This window comes from Xiphophorus couchianus, chromosome 9 (assembly GCF_001444195.1).
Source record: "Xiphophorus couchianus chromosome 9, X_couchianus-1.0, whole genome shotgun sequence".
NCBI lineage: Eukaryota > Metazoa > Chordata > Actinopteri > Cyprinodontiformes > Poeciliidae > Xiphophorus > Xiphophorus couchianus.
The window spans coordinates 30,473,341-30,497,550 of record NC_040236.1 but is presented as its reverse complement, the minus strand read 5'-3'; the positions used below and the strand labels follow the sequence as shown (position 1 = coordinate 30,497,550).

The window sequence follows — 24,210 nt, the reverse complement described above, 5'->3', positions numbered from 1 at the left end:
CAGTCAACAAAGGAAAGGTGAAATTGAAAAATAAAAGTTCGGAAATTATATCTACAGTGCCCAAATGTAATTGTTTCTTAATATGGGATCTCCAACTGATCACTGTACATGTGTAGGTAACATATACATACAAAATGTTGCTCAGGAAGACTTGATATTACTGGGATTTATTTCTTTCCTTTTTTTTATTTTATCTGATCTGCTCCTGAAGCAGATTCAGTATCCAGCAAAAGTTACCATGGTGATTCATCTCAGAAATAAGTGAACCAGTCAGAGTTTTGTGACACTAAAAACCCAGAGTTGAACTTGGAGATACCTCTCTAAGCTGCTAATCTTGCTTTGTAGTGCGTGCCTTATGGCTGATCACAGAGGGAGAGGATAGAAGACTGCTGCAGCAGCTGCCATTTTGGATCACTTTCTGTCTTGGTGTTTGAAATTAATGGAGTTTATTTTAAAGGAGATCAAAGCATGAGGCTGCACAACATCTGAATCAAATCGTTTTGTGAATATTAGCCAAGTACTCTATGTAAGTTCAAGTGCAGGTCAGCAGCACCAGTTCAGAATGGTTCTAATGAGCAACTGAAGTACTGTTTGTTTTATAGAACTGTCTCTCATGCTTCAGTAAAGACATGCTGTTTGTATAAAGTTCCATTAAGTGTAAATACAACGATTTATGACTCAGGCCCTTCTTTTGAGTATCTAATTTCTTCTACGTTCGGTTTTTCTTACACTTAAATATTATTATTAATCTATTTTAGCAGAGCATTTAAATTAAAGTACAGCAGTGGAAACAACATCAGCTTTATTGGCCAAGATTGTGAGCACAAACAAGGAAAGTAACTTTTGTTTCCAGGCGCTTACTTACACGCTACAGAAATGACATACATATATTAAAGGGGAAATGAAATAAAGATAAAGGAATGATATGCAGATGTATTTGCAGTCATTTCTTTGTGAAGAAAAAAAGACCATGATTGGTGTAACATTGTGCAAATATATATATATTTTTTGGTTTCAAAGATGAGTAGCTGATTATTCTGGTCAAAATAATCATCAAAGAAACTGTCTCTGTGATGGCTGGGTTTTGAAAAGGGCATTATGTAGCCCTGCCCAGAAAGTAACAGCTTCAACAGTTTGTGACCAGAATGTGTGGGGTCTGCAGAGATGATACTTTCCTTTGTGCAGCCCTTGTGTCAAATTTTGACTGATTTATCTGAGATCAGACAACACCAGCAATAACAGATAAAACTGAACAGGTGTTTCTTATGGGACTAGTTATTTTACAGACACAACACTTATATAAATAAATAAAAAAGGGCACTATCCAATATAGTGTTGGATTTAAAAACAATGTTCACGTCAATTATTGCACAATTGCCCATGTAGTGAATTTATGGCTTGTTTTCTTCCAGTGTTTACTCTTTCTTGCTCATTTCTTTTTGAGTTGCATGCTGCCACTGTGTGTTTAATTTGACATCATTAGAGCATTGAAATTGCATCAGGAGTCAAATTGAGTCCTTAATGTTCTGGTACTAATGCTTTGGGACTTCATCCATGATCCACAAGTGGAGAAAACATGCAGCAGTGGAGTACCTCCCCAGGAGCTGCCTGCTGATTGCAATTACTGAAATCGCTAATTTTTGACTAATTTTTGAGGTCAAAAGAAGCCAGAACATCTTAAACATTGCATGCCTTGCTTGTCATGGTTAAATGTAGTGCTTATGATTCAACAGTGAAGAAAGAGAATTGGCAACAATAGCCTGTATGAGAGACTTTTAAACCAACAACCGCTGCTAACAATAACAATCAATAACCTTTTGATTGTCAAAACTTCGGAAAATATTCTGTTGACCGATGAGTGGGTCACACTTTTTGGAAATTTGACATCCCATTGCACCTGCCATAAAACAAACCTTTCTGAAAAAGAACATCATACCCACAGCCATAATGGTGATTGTATGATGGTCTGGGGCTGCTTTACTGCTTTAAGACCTTGACAACCTGTTGTAATTGATGGAACAATCAACTTTGCTCTCAAACCAGAAAATGCAGAATGGAATTGGTTGTGCATTAGTTTCTGTCCGTAAGCTTATGCAGACTTGGTGAAGCACACCTGCGAGTCCATTTCTGAATAACTCAAAAAACCAAAAAGGGGGGTTTAAATGGTCTAATCAATGCTGGACATAGATGCAACAAACATGTAGTTATTAAGTTTACCAGGTTACTGTCTTTTTTCACATAGGATCAGATTGGTTTGTATAGGTCTCCCCCTCTCACAACACACCTGCTTGATCTGCATTTACACAATTTATCTTTGTCTGATATTTGTATGTAAAACATTTTGTGTGGAAAACTTGAAGACATTTCTTACTGCACTCTGTGGAATAATCAGAAGTTTCACAAGCTGATAAATATATTTCACAGTTTAGAACTAACATTTTAATGTGTTTGACCCTCACCTTGCAGTGCATCATATTCTAGAAATAGAAAATGACAAACTCTGCTCTGCAGAGGAAATGAGGCCAGTAAGAAGTACAGAGTGGTGCGCAGGTGTTACTGTTACAACAGGTCTGGTCACATGTTGTTTATCTAACTGCAGCTGCTTTTTTATTCTCATGACATGTCATTATTTGTCTCTGGAGTAACAAAGGACCTCTAAAACAAATTAGCTCACTTAGGGATGACGTAATCCCTTGTGCAGCTGTTTTGCCTATAGATTACTGGATCCTTCTTAAAAAAGTTTCTAATGTTTCTAACCATTTATTTCTAATGAATAATTTATTTACCTTTTGTTGCAGTCAATAAAGAATTTGAACAGAACATTCTGCACATCCACTTGATACTGAACTTTATGAAGACTTTAAAAATTCTAAATCATTATTGAGAGTACCTAAGTATTAAAAACTATGTGAAAGATTTGTTGATGGTATACAGTAAATGAGTTTTTTGTCCCAGAGTTAAAACTGAGAAATATTCTGTGATTTCTTTCTGATTAAACATGTCTTTATACCTGTTAAACTTAGCCCTTATGATGGTGTCTTTTCGTGGTGAATATAGTACAGAGACAACTGGGGTTTTGAGGGACTTCCTTGTCTGTGCTTTTGAAACTGAAACAGGACTAAAATAAAATACGATACAACAATTAGCCTACTGCTTAAAAGAAAACCCCAGGTTAGAATATTTCAGGAACTCAAAGTTTCAACCGATGAGTGAGAAGCAAAACAAAATGGGGTACTAAAGGCCAACGCTGGTGGCTAAACATTTACCTCTGACGTTACAATGTGGATCTGGTAATGACATGAAACCCAGCTTAACCGAGTTTTTAGTTTCACATCAGAAACCCAGATATGCTGATAGTTGTGCTTGGCAACAAGGAAACCCCTGTTGGCAAAATATGCTAATAAAGCTGACGGTTAGCGTGGGTGAAAATTTGAACAAGACCTTTTGGTGACTCAATCAGAATCAGTCGGTACCAGATCGAGTTGTATCAATCCCCTGATCATTTGACACCAGTCCGTTGAGTTACAGCTAATTGACGTACCTTTAAAAATGTGCCAAATGAGGTTTTCCTTTTGTTTATTATATTTGAGGATTTAATCTGTACATGTCTTCATATACAAGGTGTTCAAGCATGTTTTTATGCCTTAGTACTCATGACACATCTTTAGTTCAGCTCGTTTACTTTGGCAATAGTTTATAGTCAAACAAACACAAGTGCACCATTAAAATGGATTATGTAAATCTCTCTTTTCCAATTACGAGCATGAATAGAGTTCCTACTAAATAAATACAAATCTCCTTTAATTTCTTTGCTCCACAGTAGCTCATTTATTATCACCTGGAAAAACATTCCTTACAAGACAGAGTGCCTACCATTTAAGCTCACCATTTTGTTATTTTTTTTCCCTGGAGACTGAAGTCTTTAATAAATAATAATTCATGACTGAATCATTTGTCTTTGTTCTCAAAAGATATAATATCTTAATCTTCCCAAACCCTCTTAATGAGGACTTTCAGCATTATTTTTTGCTGTAATAAATTTTCTTTCACAGCTTTTCAGGTGTCAGGCTCTGCAGGATTACTGAGTGACATTGGCCACAGCAGGAGCTCTTTTAATATCTTTTCTCTGTTTTTTGTCTCTATCAGGTACATTACCCAGCAGGGGCATAAGCTGGAGGTTGGGGCACCTCGACCACCTGCCACTGTCACCAATGCTGTGTCATGGCGGTCAGAGGGCATCAAGTACAGGAAGAATGAAGTCTTCATGGATGTTATAGAGTCTGTAAATCTTCTGGTGAGACTATTTCTTACTTTGCTAGAAATCCTTAATGTGAAAAAGTCTCTACTTTTAATATAAATATTTATTTGCATATTTTATGCTTTCAAACAGTGTAAAAAGAAGCTATTTGTTTGATTTTTATGTTTTTTCCATTCATTTCCTGAATGGTTTTATTAAAATAAAAAAGGGCCGTTATTGTGCGGATTAGAGTTGAAATCTGTCAAATCTCTGGCTTGTTAGTTTATCTGTTTTTCAAATATTCACCCGTTTATTCACCATGTTTGATTGCAATGTTGTCTTTATTATTGTTCTGACTGAATTTCAATACTGCAGTCTTTAAACCCACCCCCATTTTGATCATGTTAAACCAAAGTTTGAACAACTTAAGACCCAACAGGGTTCAAAAGGACCCTTGAAATACAGAAAACATGTTGAATTTTTAATCTTTTTTTGTTTAACTTCAGAAAAAATTTCTTAAATTACAAGCCTTTTGTAATAAACAGTAATCATAGGACCAAAAACTAAAGCTTAACAGTAATTGTAATAAAATAAAAGCAGGTTTTGAATGACATATTTCAGTTTTTTCCCGCAGTTTTTTTATTTCTGTTGCCATTAAAACAGTCTAAAATCTGGTTTTGCGATGCACAGCAGAGGCTGTAGAGGACTATTTTGTTTACTTCATGACTTACAACAACCTCCAAAGAAATGGATCAGATGTACATACATATACATGTTCTCTTTCCAAAACTTGGATAAACTCAACTGCAGTCAAATGCCATATTTCATGTATTGCAGAAACAACAGCAGTTTTGTACTAGTTGAGATGAAACTAATGAAGTATCTTTGATACTGTCTCCTATATGAGCAGGAACTACATGAACATAAAAATAGATGATCAGGATCTAACATCTAAATGTCTTTCCTTAATTCTTTTTTTAACCTTTTGCCTACAAAACGTTTAATTTTGCACACCATTTATGTCCTCAATAAATAAATAAAATGTGCATACTGTGGGGATAAAAGTAACATTTATTGATGTAAAATGATTTTTTGTGCTGTTTGTAGGTGAGCGCCAATGGCAGTGTCCTGCGCAGTGAAATAGTGGGCAGCATCAAGCTAAAAGTCGTCCTTTCCGGAATGCCTGAACTCAGACTGGGACTCAATGACAAAGTGTTGTTTGAGCTCACCGGCAGTAAGTACCATTAAGGTTAAGTACTCAGAGCCCTTTGTGTCTCTAAAAACATTTATAACAAGAGTGGCACCTCGTTTTAATATTCGGTCAAAATGAAAGTAGGAACTTCATGTGCTTTGACAGTGGAAGCAGTTTTGTGCTTTGGAATAGTTGTGTAGTGATGGATTGTGTGACTGTTCATGTACAGTGAGCAACACTTCTGGAGGCTAGCCAGGTGTCAAACAGTAGCAAGAAAATCATTTCTCTCCAAGAAAAACATTCAGAATAGACATGAAGAAAAAAATTACTATAAACAGTCATGAGCCAATAACGGGATCAACACATTTCTCAGAAGCCATTTCTCGAATGATCGGACACTTTGATGATGAACATTTTCTTTATATAAATTTTTTTCACATTGACAGGATGGTGAGGAAGTTCCTCTGTTTCGAATCCCATTAAGAACTTATTTTCAATCTGCATTCAGGAGTCAGTCAGATTTTGGCCCAGAAGATCATCTTCATTTTGGAACTCTTTAAAACAAACCAAAAAGAAACTTCTGTGTACCATTGAAACAAGCTGATCTGTTAGGCTTAAAATTTTGTACCACACCTGATTCTTATATCATTATAGCATTTTGAGTTTTATTTACATAACTAGCTGTAGCTCTTGTCTTTAACCAAATGTTAAGACTGAATATGGTATGTAGAATATAGTATTTATTTTCCTTAAATGAGCTATTACTAAAACAAATATCTCCCATTTGGTGTCATATCCTTTTTATAATTTAGTTATAAATTATCATCATTATCAAATTATCATTTTTATAATTTGGTTATAAAAGATTCATATGGAGTACTAAGCAAGAATTGCATAAAGTTACACATAATTTTTAATACTGCTTCTCGACATCTAAAAATTCATAAGATGTTTGACACTGAATAAACACTGCCAGTTTGTGTTAGTGACAGGAAGGAATTTACTAAAATATGTAATTCATTACATAATTGCTTTGTAGGTGTATTTTGGAATGCAAAATATATGCAAGTTAATAATGATAGAAACCAACTCGCACTCACCTTGAACCCACCTTCACTCCCTGCCTCCTTTTTCTGTCGTACTCCTGTGCGTTGCTTTTCTTTTCCATCTACCCCCCTCGTCTCTGCCAAGAAATTTCTACCTTCATTGTTTCCCACAGCTACATCTTTCCTTCCCAATTCCCTGAGCATCTTCCTCTTCCTCCCCTCCGTAGCCTACATTTCTTCAGCACGCCCTTCTGCTTCTCACAGAGGAGGGAAGGCTCCATCTCTGTCTAGCCTCTTTGCCACAGAGTTAATCCTCACCTCGGGCGGCAGCCCTGCAGATGAAAGGTGAGGGTTTGTGGCTATCTGACGTCTCTCTGGAATGTCTGCAGTCCACAACATCCACCGCTCCCTCCACCCCCTGCTGTGTGTTGCAATGTAGCAAATAACATAATGCCTTAGAAATGCTGATCAGGAATAATGATCAAACACTCTGGGAGATATCCATGCAGACTCTCCGTGAATATTAATAGAAACATCAGTCTCACTTATCGTTTGCACTCAGACGTGTTTTTGTTTTTTGTTTTGTTTTATAATTTATATATATATATAGCCATTTCTAAATATTCTTAAATTATCTGTACTTTTTTGCATCCCGTCTCGTTAGACATGGGAGTGAGTGTATAAATCATTTATTGCTGCCCTCTACTGGCCAAAGCCCAGAAATGCTACAACACAGAACTTGGATAAGGATATAATTTTTTTTTAATTGACAATGTTCCATTTCACTGCAACATTCATTGTTTAAGTCATATATTAATTAAGTCTAATTCTTTAATTCAATTTTCCAGCAAAGACCTGGTTGAGATTTACTACTGAAACAGCATAATGAAGCAAAAATTAGATATTCGGGTATTTACAGAGTTCCAAATGTAGCTTAAATCCACTCGGTAAAAAGTGAGTGACAGGGGTGCTGTGGTGGCGCAGGGGTTAAGCACAACCCACATATGGAGGCCTTCACCCTCGATGCTGCTGTAGCAGGTTCAATTCCCGGCCTGGCGACCCTTGCCGTATGTTTTTTCACTTCTCTCATTACCCACTTCCCTGCCAATTCACTATCAAAAGGCCACTAGAGCCAATAAAACATCTTAAAAAACGTGAGTGACAAAATACTTGACAACTTTCTAACAAAAGTTAGCAAAATCATTTGTTACCTTTGAGATTAGCATGATTTGTTAATGAACATTGTTGGCTCAAACACTTTGTTGAGGATGTTGAATTTTTAATATGAAAGAAGAAGGTCTAATATAGTTTTATAAATGCAGATATGCCAGTAGTTCAGTCTTTTTACCAACATATTAGAACATCTGACATAGAAAGACAACATGAATGTATCAGCTCCAGGGTCGGCTGCATCAAGGGGCCTTCCATTACGTTAAATCTCCTTGAGTGCAATAACATACAGAAAATTAAAGAAGTACTGCACCATTCCCCAGTCTTGTAAGAAAATGTAATTCTTAAGGTGTAATTGAGATTAAATTCTTACCAGGTGTCTGTAACAAACCATCCAATCCCCACATGGAAAGAAATCAAACCTTTGATGTCCATAAATTAAGTTATTTGTCATAAAATGGAATGGCAAAGGGGAAAAGGTATTGAGCAAATGAAGAGAGGGGTGCAAAGAGGCTTGCAAAATCTCTCAGTAATTAAAAAGTAATTTGGCCACTGAGTGCAAGTTAATATCTTCTGCTTCAATCTCAACTGATTGACTATAAAAAGGAGTCTCATTATAAAGGTGTCTCACAAGAAACATGTCATGTTGGCAAAACCAATGAGCTGTCTCAAGATTATTCCAACGTTGGTGAAAAACATACTGATGGCTACAGGGGAATTCTAAGCTATGCCTAGATGACATTTTAAAAATGACTTGTTTAAATAATTTTATAAATGAAAAGTGAAAACACATTGTTCACAATCAATAAGAACAAGATCTGCAGAAGAAAATTCATATTCTTGTCGTGAAAATGGTCACTTCCACAGCTCAGACAAATGCAAGATGGATGGAAGATCGACCAAATGTCAATGCAAACAGGTTTCCTGTGAAAGGCAGACCCGATTATGTTCCAACTGTCTACTTCTGTGCACTAAGAGCATGGAAACAGGTGTGCGTGGCCCTAAGGTGGACCACAAGGGACTTGGCTGCTTCGCCGATCCCCCGCTGACACAAAAACACCCATTTATCTTGTCCTCTGGCCCCTAACATACGAGCAATGACAAGCAATGAAGAGCGTTCCATATGACCTTTCCTTTCTCTCTTGTGCTGATGATGCATGGAAGGTATGGTCTGTGTGTTGCTTACTTATAAAAAAAACAAGGACAGAAGCATTTTCAAAGGGCTTCCCTGCATTTCCTAACTAAAAGAGCTGTAGTCAGTTTAGACCTGACCTCATCCAGTCCCGACTTCAGGGAATGTCACACACATACAAGCGCACACACACCCACACAAACCGAAATCAATAGAGAAACAGGCAATTTTCTCACATCTGCTGAGACAGGCGATGCATAAACCTTTGCACGTACACCGACTCAAGAGGACAATGAAGAAGGTAGCTGCATACGAAAATATGCACACATGCTCATACGCTTTCTCTCAGACAGCCCTAAGTGCTGGTCCAGGGTTGCATTCAGAGCAGGTAAGGCAGGTTTTGGCTGACTGTTCAATGGGAGGATTTAGCCAAGGGCCCACAGACCCACAGTCATTACAGCCTTTTTCCACAACTCAGCAGCCTCTATTAACCACAGTGGATGGGAGCGCTAGGCTTTCTGCTTCACACTACAGATACAGACTTTCCAGAGGTTGAGTGTTACATTTTACAGACTCACACTTTTCCACTGCCTGTAGGAAAAATATTTAGTGGAATTTTTTTAGTTGAATCACATCAAAGTTTTGCCAGAAAGTTTTAAACATTTTAAAACTCATAATATGGGAAGATAATGCAAATAATTAATCAGCTATAGACAATTGTCTTCTGCTTAAATTTATTTACATGGTATATACAGGTGCTAGAAATCATGTTGGAAATCCTCAGTTAGGTGTTTTTAAGTATAATGTGTTTGATTTCTGTGTAAAGACCTTGAAAGTGATTGGTATTCTATTTGCAGAGGTTTTGTAATAAAGTACAATCTAACATTTGATACAAAATCTGAATTTGGAAAATGTTTACATTTTAACAGATATTTTCATTCACCTAATAACATATTTTCTTTCTCACTCTCTGAACTTTGCTTGTTTTAGGTTTGTTGGATTTACCAAAATTATTCATATTTGCTAAATGCCAGAAAACATAGCAAGGACATTTTTAATTTTATTTTTTAATATTTATTATTCCAAATGACTCAATGACTTGTTGATCTGTGTTACTGAATTAAGCATTAAACGATGTTATTGAAATTGGGAGATTTTTTTGTTGAATTATTTTGTTTTCTGACCAGTCAGATGGGTGTGTGAGAGAGATATTTCAAAACCTAGAATTTTGTTATATTTTAGTCTATTTTGTCCCTGTAGAATACAAAAGACATGACTAAAGCAGTTATTAACGATCATATAGCAGTGAATTGAAACTCTCTTTAGTTCATTTGTATTGATTTTATCTAAGTGTGGTGCTGCTGAAGCTTAACAACGTACCTTGAAGATACTTTAAGTTTTAAAAATTGAGGTTGAAATTGATTTCATTTTGTGGGTGTAGCTATATTTTTCAGTGGGGGTGGGGGAATGATAGCAGACGGTGTCAAGGGCAAGATGTCTCCATTTTTAGGGCTGCAAACTATTTGTATAGTCGGGAAGGAAATGGGGGGGCAAGTAGATATGGAAGAATAAAACTCTTACAGTGCATGTTAGATGGAGTGCATGTTGGTTGGTCATTACCTTGACCTTGATTCACTCCCCCAGGACTGCGTTAAAAACTTTCTGTTTGTGTGTTGTGGCAGGAGAGAAGAGCAAGACGGTTGAGCTGGAAGATGTGAAGTTTCATCAGTGCGTCCGTCTGTCGCGCTTCGAGAACGACCGGACCATCTCTTTCATCCCCCCCGATGGCGAGAGCGAGCTCATGTCGTACCGCCTCAACACAACGGTGAGCGGACCCACAAACAAATCTGTCCTCATAAAGAGCGCACGTACCATCAACCACCTGCAGATTACCAGAGCCAAGAACACATGAATTATTCACCTCATTCAGTGCCGAGCCTCGGACACCTGCATCACAGCCGCTTCTGTGTTTATCCAGAAAATATTTTCCTTCCTCTACTTCTGCTTACATTTGTAGTGGTAATAATAAGAGAAAGTGTGCAAATCCTAACCACTTTTTAAGCAGGTTTTCTGTTGTTTTGGTTTTTAGGATTTACTTATATAAGTCATAAGTTATTTTTGTGTGACTGATGTTTCAGCACAGTATGTTAGACAATATCTACAAGCTTACGCAATTTACAAGGACAAGTCAAAAAGCTATCACCTAAATAAGAATTAAGGGGTGTTTTTTTTCGTCTTGTGAAAATCTTTTAGAATATGAGAGCTCCCAACTGTTGTATCATTTTATCATTTATCATGATACATTTTGTATCATAAGAATTTTGATTTATCATTGTCACAATAATTCCAATTAATTGTGTTTAATTAAAACTGCTTGTATTGTCAGGATTGGTAGTTTTACTATTTTCTACACTGTTTGTTTAAGGAAAGCATCAATAAATAGTAATAAATTTGAAAATTCAATTACTGTGAAACTTTTTCATGTGACTAGTGTCACATGAAAAATGGTGTCTGGTGTCTAATGGTGTAGGAGCATGGAGTAGTGTCTCTGACTGGAGGGATGCAGAAACAGACGAAATTCTGAGAGATCAAAGGACAATGTGAGATTTTGATGCTGCAAATGTTCGCACGCTGTCAATGAGAAGTTCCACAACTACATTTGGCAAAAAGGTGAAAAAACCATGAACAGCTTTCATAAGATTTATAATTATATGCTATACTAGAATAGTTTAAATGAAACTTAAAGGGGAAAACTGCAGGCTTCAGACTGCAGTAATTCAAAGTCATCAGGGAGAAGTAGATTTCACATTCATTTCTGTAAAGGAACAGAACTTTCTTCCCTGTTCAAACTTAATGCAGCAAGCATATTTTTTTGACTCTTTTATTTATTAAGTTCTTTTCCCAATCTTTTATTGGATCATTGAAAAGGTTTGGTCCCTGTTCCCTTGTATTCTTCATTTATTTTATTTAGCTGCTGTTTAATATGCACAATAGGCGCCTTCATTATGTGAGCATCATTAAATGAATGATGAATCGCTGGTATAAAAAGCACAGGCCGAGCCCTTTTCCACATTTAATGGTGTAATATCTTTGTAAACTGCTGCTGTGTGAATGAAAGTAAATGTGGAGACTTTCATGCAAAAATATATAAATTGCCCCTTTTCCAGCTGCAGACCAAATATTTTTCTGTGTTGTTTTTGATAAATCTTTTATTTGGACTTGTTTTTGAGCATGCACTTAACTAGTTAAGCCATACTGAGCTGCAATGACCAATTGGAAAAATAGCAATAATAAAAAGCCAGTGTGTATTGACCTGGGTTTGTTGTGCTCTGTCAGACATTTGCTAAAAGGTCTCCTGTGCTATAATCCTGACTAAAATGTTTACTGCTTTTAATTTATTCCATTTTTACAAGCACAGCATGGTTCCTCTCTTGTCCACTCTGTTAGTAATGTGATGTTTTCAGCGCAATGCACTCTTGCTCTTGTGACCTTGCTCACCGTGTCTCTTGGTGTGTTCCCGACAGGTGAAGCCTCTTATATGGATCGAAAGTGTTATTGAAAAGTTTTCTCACAGCCGTGTGGAGATCAAAGTGAAGGTAAGGACAAGTGACAAAATTAAACAGTGCCTGACCACAATGTATTTTTTTCAGGATTTTATGTGAGATCAACACAAAGAAGTGTAGCAATGTATCATTGAAACAATATTCCAACATTTCTTTTTATTTAAACAGTGGATCATGGGTTTATTTAGATCCCTTTGCTCTGATATCCAGAATATTAGTAAGCAGACGGCGCCCAGCCGGTTTTAGGAATAATATTTTGAAGCAATTATGTTTAGGGTGAATAGCAATATCCCAAGCTTTAAATGTCTTACAGAAGACTGTCCAATCATGAATAATGCAAAAAGTATAAGGAGCCCCTTGAAAATGAGGTGATACATCTTAAGGGGTTATCCTTGAAACAAATAAATAAAATAAAAATAATAAGTAAGGCAAAACGGCAAGCCAACCAAAAAGATGAAAAGATAAATGGAAATCCTAGGAGTAAACCTGTTAGAGGCTGAAAACGATTTGAGACTAGGGCAGCAGGACAACAGCCCAGTCAAAGTCCTGACACAAATGCAAGTTAAAATCTGTGGTGAGACTTGAATTGCTGGGCAAAAACTCTCAATCAGTCTGAGCTGGAGCTACTTTGCAGAAAATAATTAATTTCTGTAGGCTACATTGTAAAGATGAGAAAGTTTCCAAAAGACTTGCAGCCGTAATTCCCACTGAGAAATGGTTCAATAAGGCTTGGACTGTAAAACAGTAACTCATGACATTTTTGCACTTTTTTTTTAATTTACAAAAAGTGGAACATTTTATTTATTACTTAATAAAATAAATAAAAATAATAAACACCTTCCCCTTAGTTTAATTTCTTTCTCTCTCTATCTAGTATGTTTGAGACAAATGGATTTTCATTCACCATCTGTTTGATGCCCTCAAAGCCACACACACTGCACAATCTTTAGGATGTAATTCATTCAAAATCTCTTGAATGACCTTTGAACTCTGTCCTCTGTCACCCTCTATAGGCCCGTAGTCAATTTAAAAGTCGCTCCACTGCCAACAATGTGTCCATTATGGTGCCGGTGCCCAGTGACGCTGACTCACCCAAGTTCAAGACCAGCACCGGCAGCGCCAAGTGGGTCCCTGAGAAGAGCGCAGTGCAGTGGAACATCAAATCCTTCCCTGTTAGTGTGAAATACTAATTTTCCTAAGTCACTTAAATACACATGTAAACATAACAAAATGTATTTACACAATGTTCACTGCAGGTGGTGCAAAGTCTGCTTTTTTTGTTGCGCTGTTATCTTCCTTTATATTTTTTAAAATACTGAAGACAATTATATTTACACACTATTTAGGCTTGTGACAAAGTGAAGCTGTTGTGTTTAGATACACAGGATGCATTGCCTGATCTCTTCACATGCATTTTATCTTCTTCCTCTCTGTTTTACTGGTAATCTGCATTTTACTGGCATTTTTTGCTTTAAAACCTGTTTAAATTAATTTCTTTAAAAAACTTTTAAAAAAACAAAACAACTTAATGCCTATTAATTCAGCTGAGACTCCTTTCATCTGTCAACTTGTGATATCTTCTCTGTACTTCATTAAACCTTCAGCCTGTCAGGAAGGGCTAGGAATTACCGATGTGGTTTTGTTATCCAGCTCATGTGTAACTGCCATGCTATTATTCACCTTTGAACGCTGTAAAATTGCATATTCTCCCAGACAGCCTCAGTTAACAAGAAATTAATGAAGGAGGTTGAGGAAACAAACAAAGCAGCGGCTGGTTGAAATCACAAGCCAGTGGCTACATTCACTTGCAAGCAGCATCAGTCTGTAAATGTTGCAACCCTGTATAAACCTGCTCTAAAAATACCATTTTACCTAAAAAATCTACTAAAAATACATGCATCTACAGTTTAAATGTAATTTTCATCAATAATTTAAAGATATCTAAGAATATCTTTAAATTGTGTTTTTCTTTATTTTGTGTAAAAGCGCAAGGTTATAAAAATCTGCAATCGTATTATCTAACTATTAATCAGTCTGCTGTGACAGTTGGGGGACTGCATGACTGCACAATTTTCCTGCCAGATTTGAAGTCATTATTTCCTCTCTACATGGGATGAATATTAAACGTCCAAAGAGAAGTACTTCATTTGAAAGGTTTTAAAGTCAGAACTGACAATAATTGATGTCCAGGCAATAAAACCAAAGTACAGCGTGATAAAGTCAGTGTTGGGATAATGTTCTGAAGAATGATTAACAGTTTTTATGTGTCTCTTGTGGAGCATTATTTGCCAGAAGTTCTATAAAATGATTCACCTTGTTATGACTGAGGAAGTTGTCTTGACTTACCATAAATGCAGTTTGTTTTTTTCCTTGTGTAAAATATCTGAAGTTTACAAGACTCTGTGTCATCTGAATGTCAGTAACCAATGTGTTGCCTTGATTTTGTTTCTGTTTCAGGGCGGGAAGGAGTATGTGATGCGGGCCCACTTTGGGCTGCCCAGTGTAGAGAGCGACGAGTTGGAAGCAAAGAGACCAATCACAGTTGATTTTGAGATCCCTTATTTCACAGTCTCTGGGATTCAGGTAGAGCTCCTCAGGAACAAGTTTCTTATTTTGAACAAGACTTTATGGGTGAAGTAAAATGTTTGAATCTACTTGGTCTTTTTTTGGTTAGTTCACATCACACTAGAAAAATACACTGTGTCCACAATCATTAGAAAAGTGAGCATCACTTGAATGTTTGGATTTATTTGTGTGGCCTCAGTACATCAACACCTGTAACAGGATGTGCATAATTATTAGGCAGCTTCTATTCCTCAGGTCAAATAGGCTATAAAATTGATTTAACTGAGGTCGCACTATTCGGATTTCCAAGATTTTTGGGAGGAAAACTATAATTAACTAAGTAACTATTTGTTACAAATAGTCAATAGAATTGTGAGAAATGTATTGTGGAAAAGAAATGACAAATTATCTGTCAAACGTGTGACCTATTCTGCTCCACAGATTATATTTCAGAACTGCAACCTACCAAAAATAGAAGATGTTCAATACTTAGTGATATGACCAAGGGGAAGAAGGCTAATTACTGGTCTACACCAAACATGAAATATCAATATCAAAAATATCTGAAGATGCAGTTGTCAAAGTTTTTTACATCGATGAGATATAAGTGACTCTTGACAGATCAAATGAATGGGGCCATGGCTGGATCAATAACGGTACTATTAAGAACTTGTGGGTTTCTCTGAAACAGGAGATTCATGGAGGAAAACAGTCAACCACTTTGAGCAGTGTAACGGAGGCTGTGGTTGCTGCTACATAAATAGTTGATGGTCAACAGATCAAGAAACTGAGACTCCATTAGAGTTTCTGTTGCTGAGGGGGGAAATGGTGGCTGTCCAGGCCACTGATTTTTTTTTTTAACAGAAATGTAAACAGTTTAGTTTACTATTCTTACTTTAACAAAGTAATAAGATGAAAAAAATAAGTTTTTTCATTTATCTACATAATAATTCTGCACATTAATATCTACCAAATAATTGTTGATACATAGATATTCTCCTAAGGAATCCAGAAATCTCACTTTAAATATTCAGGTCTGATGTTAATGAACAATTTTAGACTGGCTAAGAGCACTGTCTTTATTCGGTAATAAAATCAACTTGCCTAATAATTGTGGGCACTCTGTAGACACTTCAGTGCATCATAAAAGTGATAGTTATTGGATTTAGCGATGCACAAATTTCACATCAGCTAGAAACACGCTGCTGCAGACATTACGTGAAGTTAATGGCTGAATTACAAGCTTCAGAATGAATATCTTACAGACTGTGTCCGCTTATGTGTAAATGAGTGAAATACCTATAAATAATATGTATATTTATTCAGGTGCGCTACCTAAAGATCATAGAGAAGAGTGGCTACCAGGCGTTGCCGTGGGTGCGCTACATCACACAAAGTGGAGGTGAGAGAATAAATATTGTTAAAGCTAACAATGAAATACACACACAACCCTCGGATCTGGATTCATGAGTTAACATGCATTCGTTAAGATAAAGTGTGGGGTTTTTCGAAGGGATTTTTTAAGCAAAGGGTTTTTCTCCAAAAAAAAGTTCAAAAAAGAAAGTTAAAACCTATTGAGCAGTGATTCAGACCCCAGTCAATCCTTGTTATGGGCTTTTTGAATATTAGATTTATGCTCAATAAAGGCTGAAAGGTCTTATAACCAACAGGGTGCCTACTCAGTGTGGAAGTGTGTGCAATATGATTTTTGAGTTGTGGATAAGTATTGCAAGAAAAAATGGAGAATGGGAAAAAAAAAATTGGTGTAAAGGGGTGTATTTATCCATCGGCCATTTGTTTGACCATCGATTTACACATTTGTTTATCCATTCCTTTACTCTTTTGTCTGTTTGTTCATCCACTTGTCCATCCATCTGTCTATATCTGCAATTCATAACATTCACAACATGTCCTCAATAAATAAAATTTGATTGATTGGAGAAAAAAATGGGGCTGAGATGAAAAGAGAAATGTAATGTGATGGAATTGTGAAGGAAAGTGCAAGAAACATGATCAAAATCAAATGCTTCACTTATGTTTATGTCTGAACAAAAATTAAATCAAACATAACCTTCTGTTTGGTGCCACCCTTGTCCTTGGGTGGCACTAAGGACAAGATATAGAAAGTCTGATAATCTGCTCATACTGCTATACCCTTCCTTTAACATGTAGTAAAACCTTTCCTCTAAACACATTGGGTTTTTGAGAATATTACAAAGCAATTCATATGACAGGATTAGAGTCACATTAAAGTAATACTCTTCAGTATAATCCTCTGTACCTCCCCACTGGGTTCATGAAGGGCACAAACAGAAATGATATGGAGATGGAGACCAAATCCCCATGCTGGCCCACTGCCAGAAATCCTTAAGTGCCAAACCTGCTATCCACAGGGACAAAAGTCATCTTTATTGCATCTGTCATATTCATTACCTGGCTTTTGTCAGGAAGTGAAGAGGTTGAATGATGCCAAAGAGTGCCAAAGATCTCCCAGGGTGGCACTCTGCAAATGCCACTGCCCCTCACTCTGCCTGCTGCTTCATCAGCAAGGAGGCAAAGGAGAAAGAGGAAGGGGCAGGAGGGCGGCCATGAGTAAAGATGAAAGTAAGAAGAGTGATGAGAAATATGGTGACTGAAGGGAATGCTATCGCCTTTCTCACTGTTGCTTCGACAGCACCGGGGGAGAGAAGGACAAGATCTAATTTCACTCACCACTACTTTCATGCTGATTAAATAATGCCCTGATACTGTAGACTGAAGGTACTGAGTTATTAATGACTGAACACACACCCAGTTGTACTTTACAGCAGTAAAGTAGCATGAAGCAATGGCAGGTATAAAACATGTTGATGCTTTTTCTAATATTTTGAATGGTTTTCTTCTGACTTTTAAGAGGGGATGAGGATAATGTAAACACTATAAGTGGTTTGTAATGGTATTGTACTAAGAACTTTATATTAACTGTGATTTTTTCTATTGATGCTTTTTTCCCTCTCCTGGGGGGTGGGGGGGGGTAAATAAAACAAAGTCGTGTCTTTAGAAAAGCTTGAGATTATGACACTTCATTGAAAACAAACAAAAAAAGTTTTAAACAAGTTTTCTCTCATCCGTTTATTACATATATCCAATTTTGATGAGTTGAAACAAAAATATATATTTCCAATTTTCTTTTTAATTATGGCATTTTGAGCTGGATGGTTAACATGCTCAGTCGTTCCATATGGGAAGAGGCACATGCCAAAGTGTTGTGTGTTTTGTTGAGCTTTTTTATCGAAGCACCAAAGGATGGTGTGAGACGTGAGCATATATTTGACAAGCAGTATTTGCCACATCCCATCAGCTGTTGATGTTGGTTCTGGGTTGGCTCAGAGATCATCAGAACCAACATTAAATAAGGGCTGAGTTTACATGATCTGTCTGTACAGAAAAATAGTTCTGTGTTCAAAGCTGCACCTGGTTTATGACCATGTTATAGAGAAAATAGTTTAGACTCTTCATGCAGTCTTGTTATTAAGTTAATGAAAAATGAATGATAATAACTATTCTTGTCCTATTTCTATTATATTTGTAATCATAAAGGAGCTATAAATGCTCTTCTGGATTTCCTAGAGACTCCATTCAATGACTTTTGGCGAATGTCTGGTTATTTCCTTAACAGTGCCAGAATATAATATAAAGTGAATATTTCTGAATCCATGAACACAGTTTCTAACTCAGTTCTTAAATACCATCTTTTGACATGATTGAGTGGTATTATTCAATCTAACCAAAAGTACAGTCTGAAGCTTCATCTTGCATCACATATAGGACCTATAAATGCTCAGATGTAATTATGAGACACAGACACACACCGTATATTTAACAATAACAAGGTAGTGTATGACTTTAGTGCTTCTGTTGGCAGCATTACTGAGATAAACTTTAACATTCTACAATTTGAGCTTAAAATACCCTTTACAGAAAAGCAATTTAAAACTAATTTAATCAAAGAGTCCATGAAACTGGCTGGACATCTCAAACGGAATAGTTATTTTTTTAAATTTATTTTGTTTGTTTTCTAACCAAAATTGCATGGTAGGATGATTTAGATAATTGGAAGCCATAATCAGACTTCTAGATGTTTTTCCATTTTTGCTCTGACAAAGTTTTGTGTGAAATAGTGCTATGATTTTAAGAAATTGAGGCTTTTTTGGATTCTTACATATACATTTCTGGGGTCCCACTGATTTGGAGGATGCTGTATATTCCAAAGTGAGTAGGTAAATAATGGCAATTAAACATTGATCCATAGATTTGTCCATCATGTATTTGCCTCTTGAAACAAAAGTGGATCTTGTTCATATTTCTCCATGTTTGACTCGAACAGGTGGATTTTACTCACAATTCTGATGCTGAAAAATTATTTACTGGAGATTTTGATGATCTTGTCTTTCACAATAAATATGACTTAATGTGATATTTAGATTTTGTTTGGGAAACAACCTTCACTTCACTTCATTTAAACTTGATCAAATATTTAAAATATGATTTATTGGTATGCACCTACTTTGATAGCACTTCTGATGGCACTTTTTGGGGTGTTGCGGGAACGGCGTTAATGCTCCGCTGTTACATTTCTTGGCAGATTACCAGCTCCGGACGAACTAAAGGGCACAGCTGCTGCTGCTAGACGAATGGGTAGTTCCTCCTTCTGCCTGTCTCCGTCTCCTCTGTCTCCATTTCTCCAGCTTGGAGTCAGGAGACGACAGCTGAGGACAAGAGCAGGAGGACATCTGAACATTTCCCCCCACTGTAAATGGTAACTGGAAGTCATGTCTTCCGCATTTACAATCTTCAAAGATGGAAGAAGTGTTTCATCACCTCTGACCTACATTTCATCGAAGGGTTTTCCAGGACTCTAGTGAAACGTTTTTATTACATGAATAATAAATTAACAACTTTGGTTCAGACTTCTGCTGCTCCAAATTTAATGTCATATATTTCTGTTGATTTAGCACACAATTTTAGTAAGAACTTGACATTTTAAGTGTTACTCTTGATGTGATGTTTTGTATGTATAACATGTAAATTAACTGATTACATGGAGCAGGAGCAGCTCTGAGCTAAAGCAGGTTTTTATTTCTAAGAGGGACATTGATAATGGAGATTTGTGATATGATAAACTTAAAATGTGCCATGTGCTTCCAATTTCTCTTCGTCAATGGAGAACATTACCTTGTTGCTTTATGACGGATCGTAACCACAGCTTTAAATCAGTCGGCTCATTAAACTGTCAAAGTTCCCATTCCCCATATTTGTTATTAATATTTCGATCACTTTGAAACATCACTGTGATACAGTTTTATCTCTGATATATATTCTGCCTGAAAGGCAATACAAGTTCAGGGCCCTGAAAATGTCTACCATCACCACAGGCACTGTGAACATAATCCTCAGTGCACTGAAACCAACACCAGCAACCAGGTCAATGATTAATAAGGCACAATATTGTCAGAGGCATCGACTGTAAGATAAAACCCACTGACTGAGGTTATAACCTTGTCCCTGTTGTTGAAATCTGCTTTACAGCTTTGAAACTCTCCAGGAAGAAGTATGAGAAAAACAATCTTGATCTTATCTTTTGTTTATGCAGCATTATTTTATCCAGTTTGGATTCAAGCATCAAAGAACAAATGGGTTAAGAAGTCTTAACAGTGTGATGGGAAGGGCTAAGGTAGAATAGGTTGTTTTTGTTTTTTGCTTCACAAAATTTTGACTTTGTAAACTTATAACTCTTACCAGTACTGTTTTCTTTTGCTGGCTTTTGACATCTGGCTTTTACAAGTTTTTGGACCCATTTGTGATACTTAAAACCCACTCTCTTTTATAGATTTTACATCACGTTACTTCACTGCTTTAAACAGTTGGTTTTAGAATATTTTTAAGGGTCTCTATTGCAATCAATCCTTCATCTTGGATCAGAACAAACATAAGTGGGCCTTTTTTTAAGTGTGTGATATTGTCTGATTTATTTATCAACTGCTTGTCCATAGGAAACAAAGGGATATATTTGGAAATAAACAATTTTTTGTAACCAGTCTTGAAAGTTTGCTTCCTTGCTTTTTACCAGACCAACTCCTACTTTGTAAATAATGTCATAAAATTACCTACATACCATTATTAGAAATTGACTCATTTAATTCTCCTTTCTCTGCAGAGATGATCTTCCATTGAACCATTTGGGACTCAGTGTATTTATGTTACACCTTTTGTACATTAGTAAAAGATTGTTCTTTAAAACTACATTATTTCATTCTAATTCAGAAAGTGATAGCATATTTTCTTAGACGTCTTCACCGCTCTCTTAATCATTCATCACATTGTTGAACGCTGTTTTGCCATCAGCTGCAGATTTATGTTTTCTATTCTGAGCAGATTTGCACACCTGGATTTGGCAGTTTATTTCTTTCTGTCTGGCAGAGCCTTTTGAGCTTTGTCAAACTGAAGAGATGGGCCACTCAAAAACAGCCAGATGATTATTTTCTTTAAGTGCCTCTCAGTATATGTGTGCATTTATCCCTGTCAGCCCTGAAAAATACAAGTGTGTCCTAGACTCGCTGTAGCACCGCCATCCTGCACATTAGGGATGTTTTGACGAAGTGCTGGGCATTTGTCAGTCCAACCGTAATGTGCAAAAGTCTTCAACCAGCTCTCCTTTCCATGGATTTTGCTTCAGATAACATTTAAACATTTTGGACAGTGTTTATTTATGCATTCGGAAACTCTGTAAAAGAACCTAAAAAGACCAAATCTGTCTTTGTGCATCCGAATCATGCTAGCAACACGGAGGCCTCTGAAATGCAGGTATTGGTTTGTATGTGTGGTGTGGGAGGGTGTGCAGGCAACACACACCTCTTACTAATGATGCTATTGTCTGTCAGCTTGTGCTCCTGTGTAATCACACACCGATGTGGGGCTGGCGGACTCCGATCTGAGTGAGTTAGCTACTGCAGTGGCAGTTTTATAGGTACACCATGTCATCACAACCAGTTTGAAAAGGCCCTGAGTTTGACTTTGTAATTTTTGTTTCACCCACTATCAGTTTGCTATCAGCTTGTCCATAAATATCTTAGAGGGTTGTATTTCTTTGTCTCTGAGTCATTAAAGTCACAGAAATGCAAGAAACAGGGTCAGTGTTGGATTTGTGTGTGTGTTGTCCTTGGAGCTCTGTTGTCTACTGGTTGTGACTAATCAGAACAGACAGACTTTTTCTTCTTGCTTTAAGTCCTTTTCTGGTTGGTTGCTCAGTCGAGCCATACATTTGAATCTCCGATGAATGCAGGTGCCTCTGCACTTTTTCCAATTAACAATTATTGAGGCCACTGAGCTCCAGGGATTGCCAGAAGCTTTTTAAATTCTCTTTTGCTCTTGCCAGGGTCTATACTTTACCACCGTTTTATCAGTCGGGTCTGCTGGGGCCTTCTTGGGCTTTATAGCTTACTTTCTATCCTTAAATGCATTGAGTTATTGGGTCTTACAAACACAAGTGTGTGTTCCCCCAAAATTTCATCCAAGTTCATATAGAAGTAGATTTTAAAGCAAAAACTATGCAGCTGACCAACACTTTAGGCTAACAATGTCCTAATTTTCAGAATATTATATTTGAGTATGGTATTTTTCGGACTATAAGCCGCTACTTTTTTCCCACACTTTGAACCATGCGGCTTATAGCCCGGTGCAGCTTATATCTGTAAGTTTCCAGTTTAAAAAAAAAACAAACTTTGTGGGTGCGGCTTATAGTGAAGTGTGCGCTATAGTCCGGAAAATACGGTATTTGTTTTTGGGTTTTTTTTGGAAAAAGAAATTTATCTCTCAATTTCTTCATCTCATTTGGGGCTGATTGCCTTCGCTGGACACGTTTTATACAAGCAAAAATCACAACAGCTTTTATTTTGTTTGTTGTGTTCAGGAGGAAAAAGTGGTACTAGCCTACACCAGCCCCTAAAGATCATGGCCTTGTGCATTGTTCTTTCAGTCTGCTGTCTGTCATCTCACTAACAATGGCGAACTGTTTGACCCTGTTTGTCTCAAGGCAGCAAGATGTGCGTTTGTGTTCAGACAACAAAGCGGCATGATCTGCATGAACACTCGGATGAAAAACAATGGAAATTTGTTGTTTATCTGAGATGAAATTAAACTGAACGGCTTGTCAAACTTTTAACAAAAGTAAAATAGTTTTTATTCATTCAAAATGTTATGCCAGCTGCAAGAAAAAAAACTTCCTGTTTATCAAAGCATCTTTGCTTTTCAGCTCTTTTCTTTCTTTAACTAAACAGACCTCATTACTGCAGATGAGGCCCCAATCTGTCTATCCAAATCAGTTCTGAAAGTTCATTTGGAAGGATGTTTCACTGAAGTAAAAAATTCTGGTCAGAGGTTTACAAGCACACCATATTATTTTTGACTTTTAATGATGCATTCAAGCTCTGACTTTCAAAGTGTGATGTTGTTGACCCAACAACCTCAGGGGCTTTCTGACATTTTTGTGTTTGTAGCCGTCCCCAAGGCTTCTGGTGTTCTGGCTGGATATTTGACCACTGCTGGTTAGTTTTCTGGCACAAGTCTGGCATTTAAGAACATTTTCAATAGGGTTGATGTTGAACCTTTCCCAGAAACTTGCTGTTTGCCTGTTTTAGTTTTTCCAAAACCAGTTTTGATGTGTGTTGGGGATCATTGTCCTGATGAGACTCAAAGTATCAACCATCTAACCTTCTGTACAGCATAGAGAGATTACCAGTGTTAGAAAGATTTTCCAATGATGCCTTAAATAAGGTGTTTTGAATGATGTGACATTACGCTGTCAAAAGCCACAGATTTCTGAGATGAACCAGGGATGTTGTGGCAGTGGGAGTGATCATTTCAGTTTCATCTGTCAGCTGGGAAGAATGACCATATAACCATTACTTATTTTCTCTCAGCTAATAGAAAAAATAAATAAATGTGAAATCCAAACATCCTAAAATAATGCCCCAGCTAATGTACTGTAGGTGTCATCAGTACAGAGATGATAACATATATTCCTATGGCTTGCAATCATTCCTACTGGAAAAACATAAAGAAAGCAACAACAACAAAGAACTAGGGCCTAAAACAAAGTTTCGAGGAATTTCTCTAGACAGATCACTTTCTGACATGATCCACTTTTTGTTTTTTTGAAGCAAATGCATCTTGAAAAATAAACTTGCATGCTGTGTCAACATTTCACCCCGGAAGAAGAACTACGCAACCACACTAATATAAGAAGAACTAAATTCTTTCACATTCAT

At 36.8% G+C, this 24,210-nt stretch overlaps 1 protein-coding gene across 1 annotated transcript in view; it reads left to right on the top strand.

Moving 5' to 3' along the window:
* Positions 1-20,983, top strand: part of ap1m3 (adaptor related protein complex 1 subunit mu 3) — a 35,611-nt gene extending 14,628 nt beyond the window's left edge. Inside the window, exons 5-12 of the mRNA XM_028028465.1 lie at positions 4,147-4,294; positions 5,345-5,471; positions 10,460-10,602; positions 12,302-12,373; positions 13,354-13,512; positions 14,798-14,923; positions 16,232-16,307; positions 19,530-20,983. Of these exons, the coding sequence (XP_027884266.1) occupies positions 4,147-4,294; positions 5,345-5,471; positions 10,460-10,602; positions 12,302-12,373; positions 13,354-13,512; positions 14,798-14,923; positions 16,232-16,307; positions 19,530-19,552 (874 nt within the window). The 3' untranslated portion in view covers positions 19,553-20,983. The remainder of the gene's footprint in view (positions 1-4,146; positions 4,295-5,344; positions 5,472-10,459; positions 10,603-12,301; positions 12,374-13,353; positions 13,513-14,797; positions 14,924-16,231; positions 16,308-19,529) is intronic.
* Positions 20,984-24,210: the final 3,227 nt, after the last annotated feature.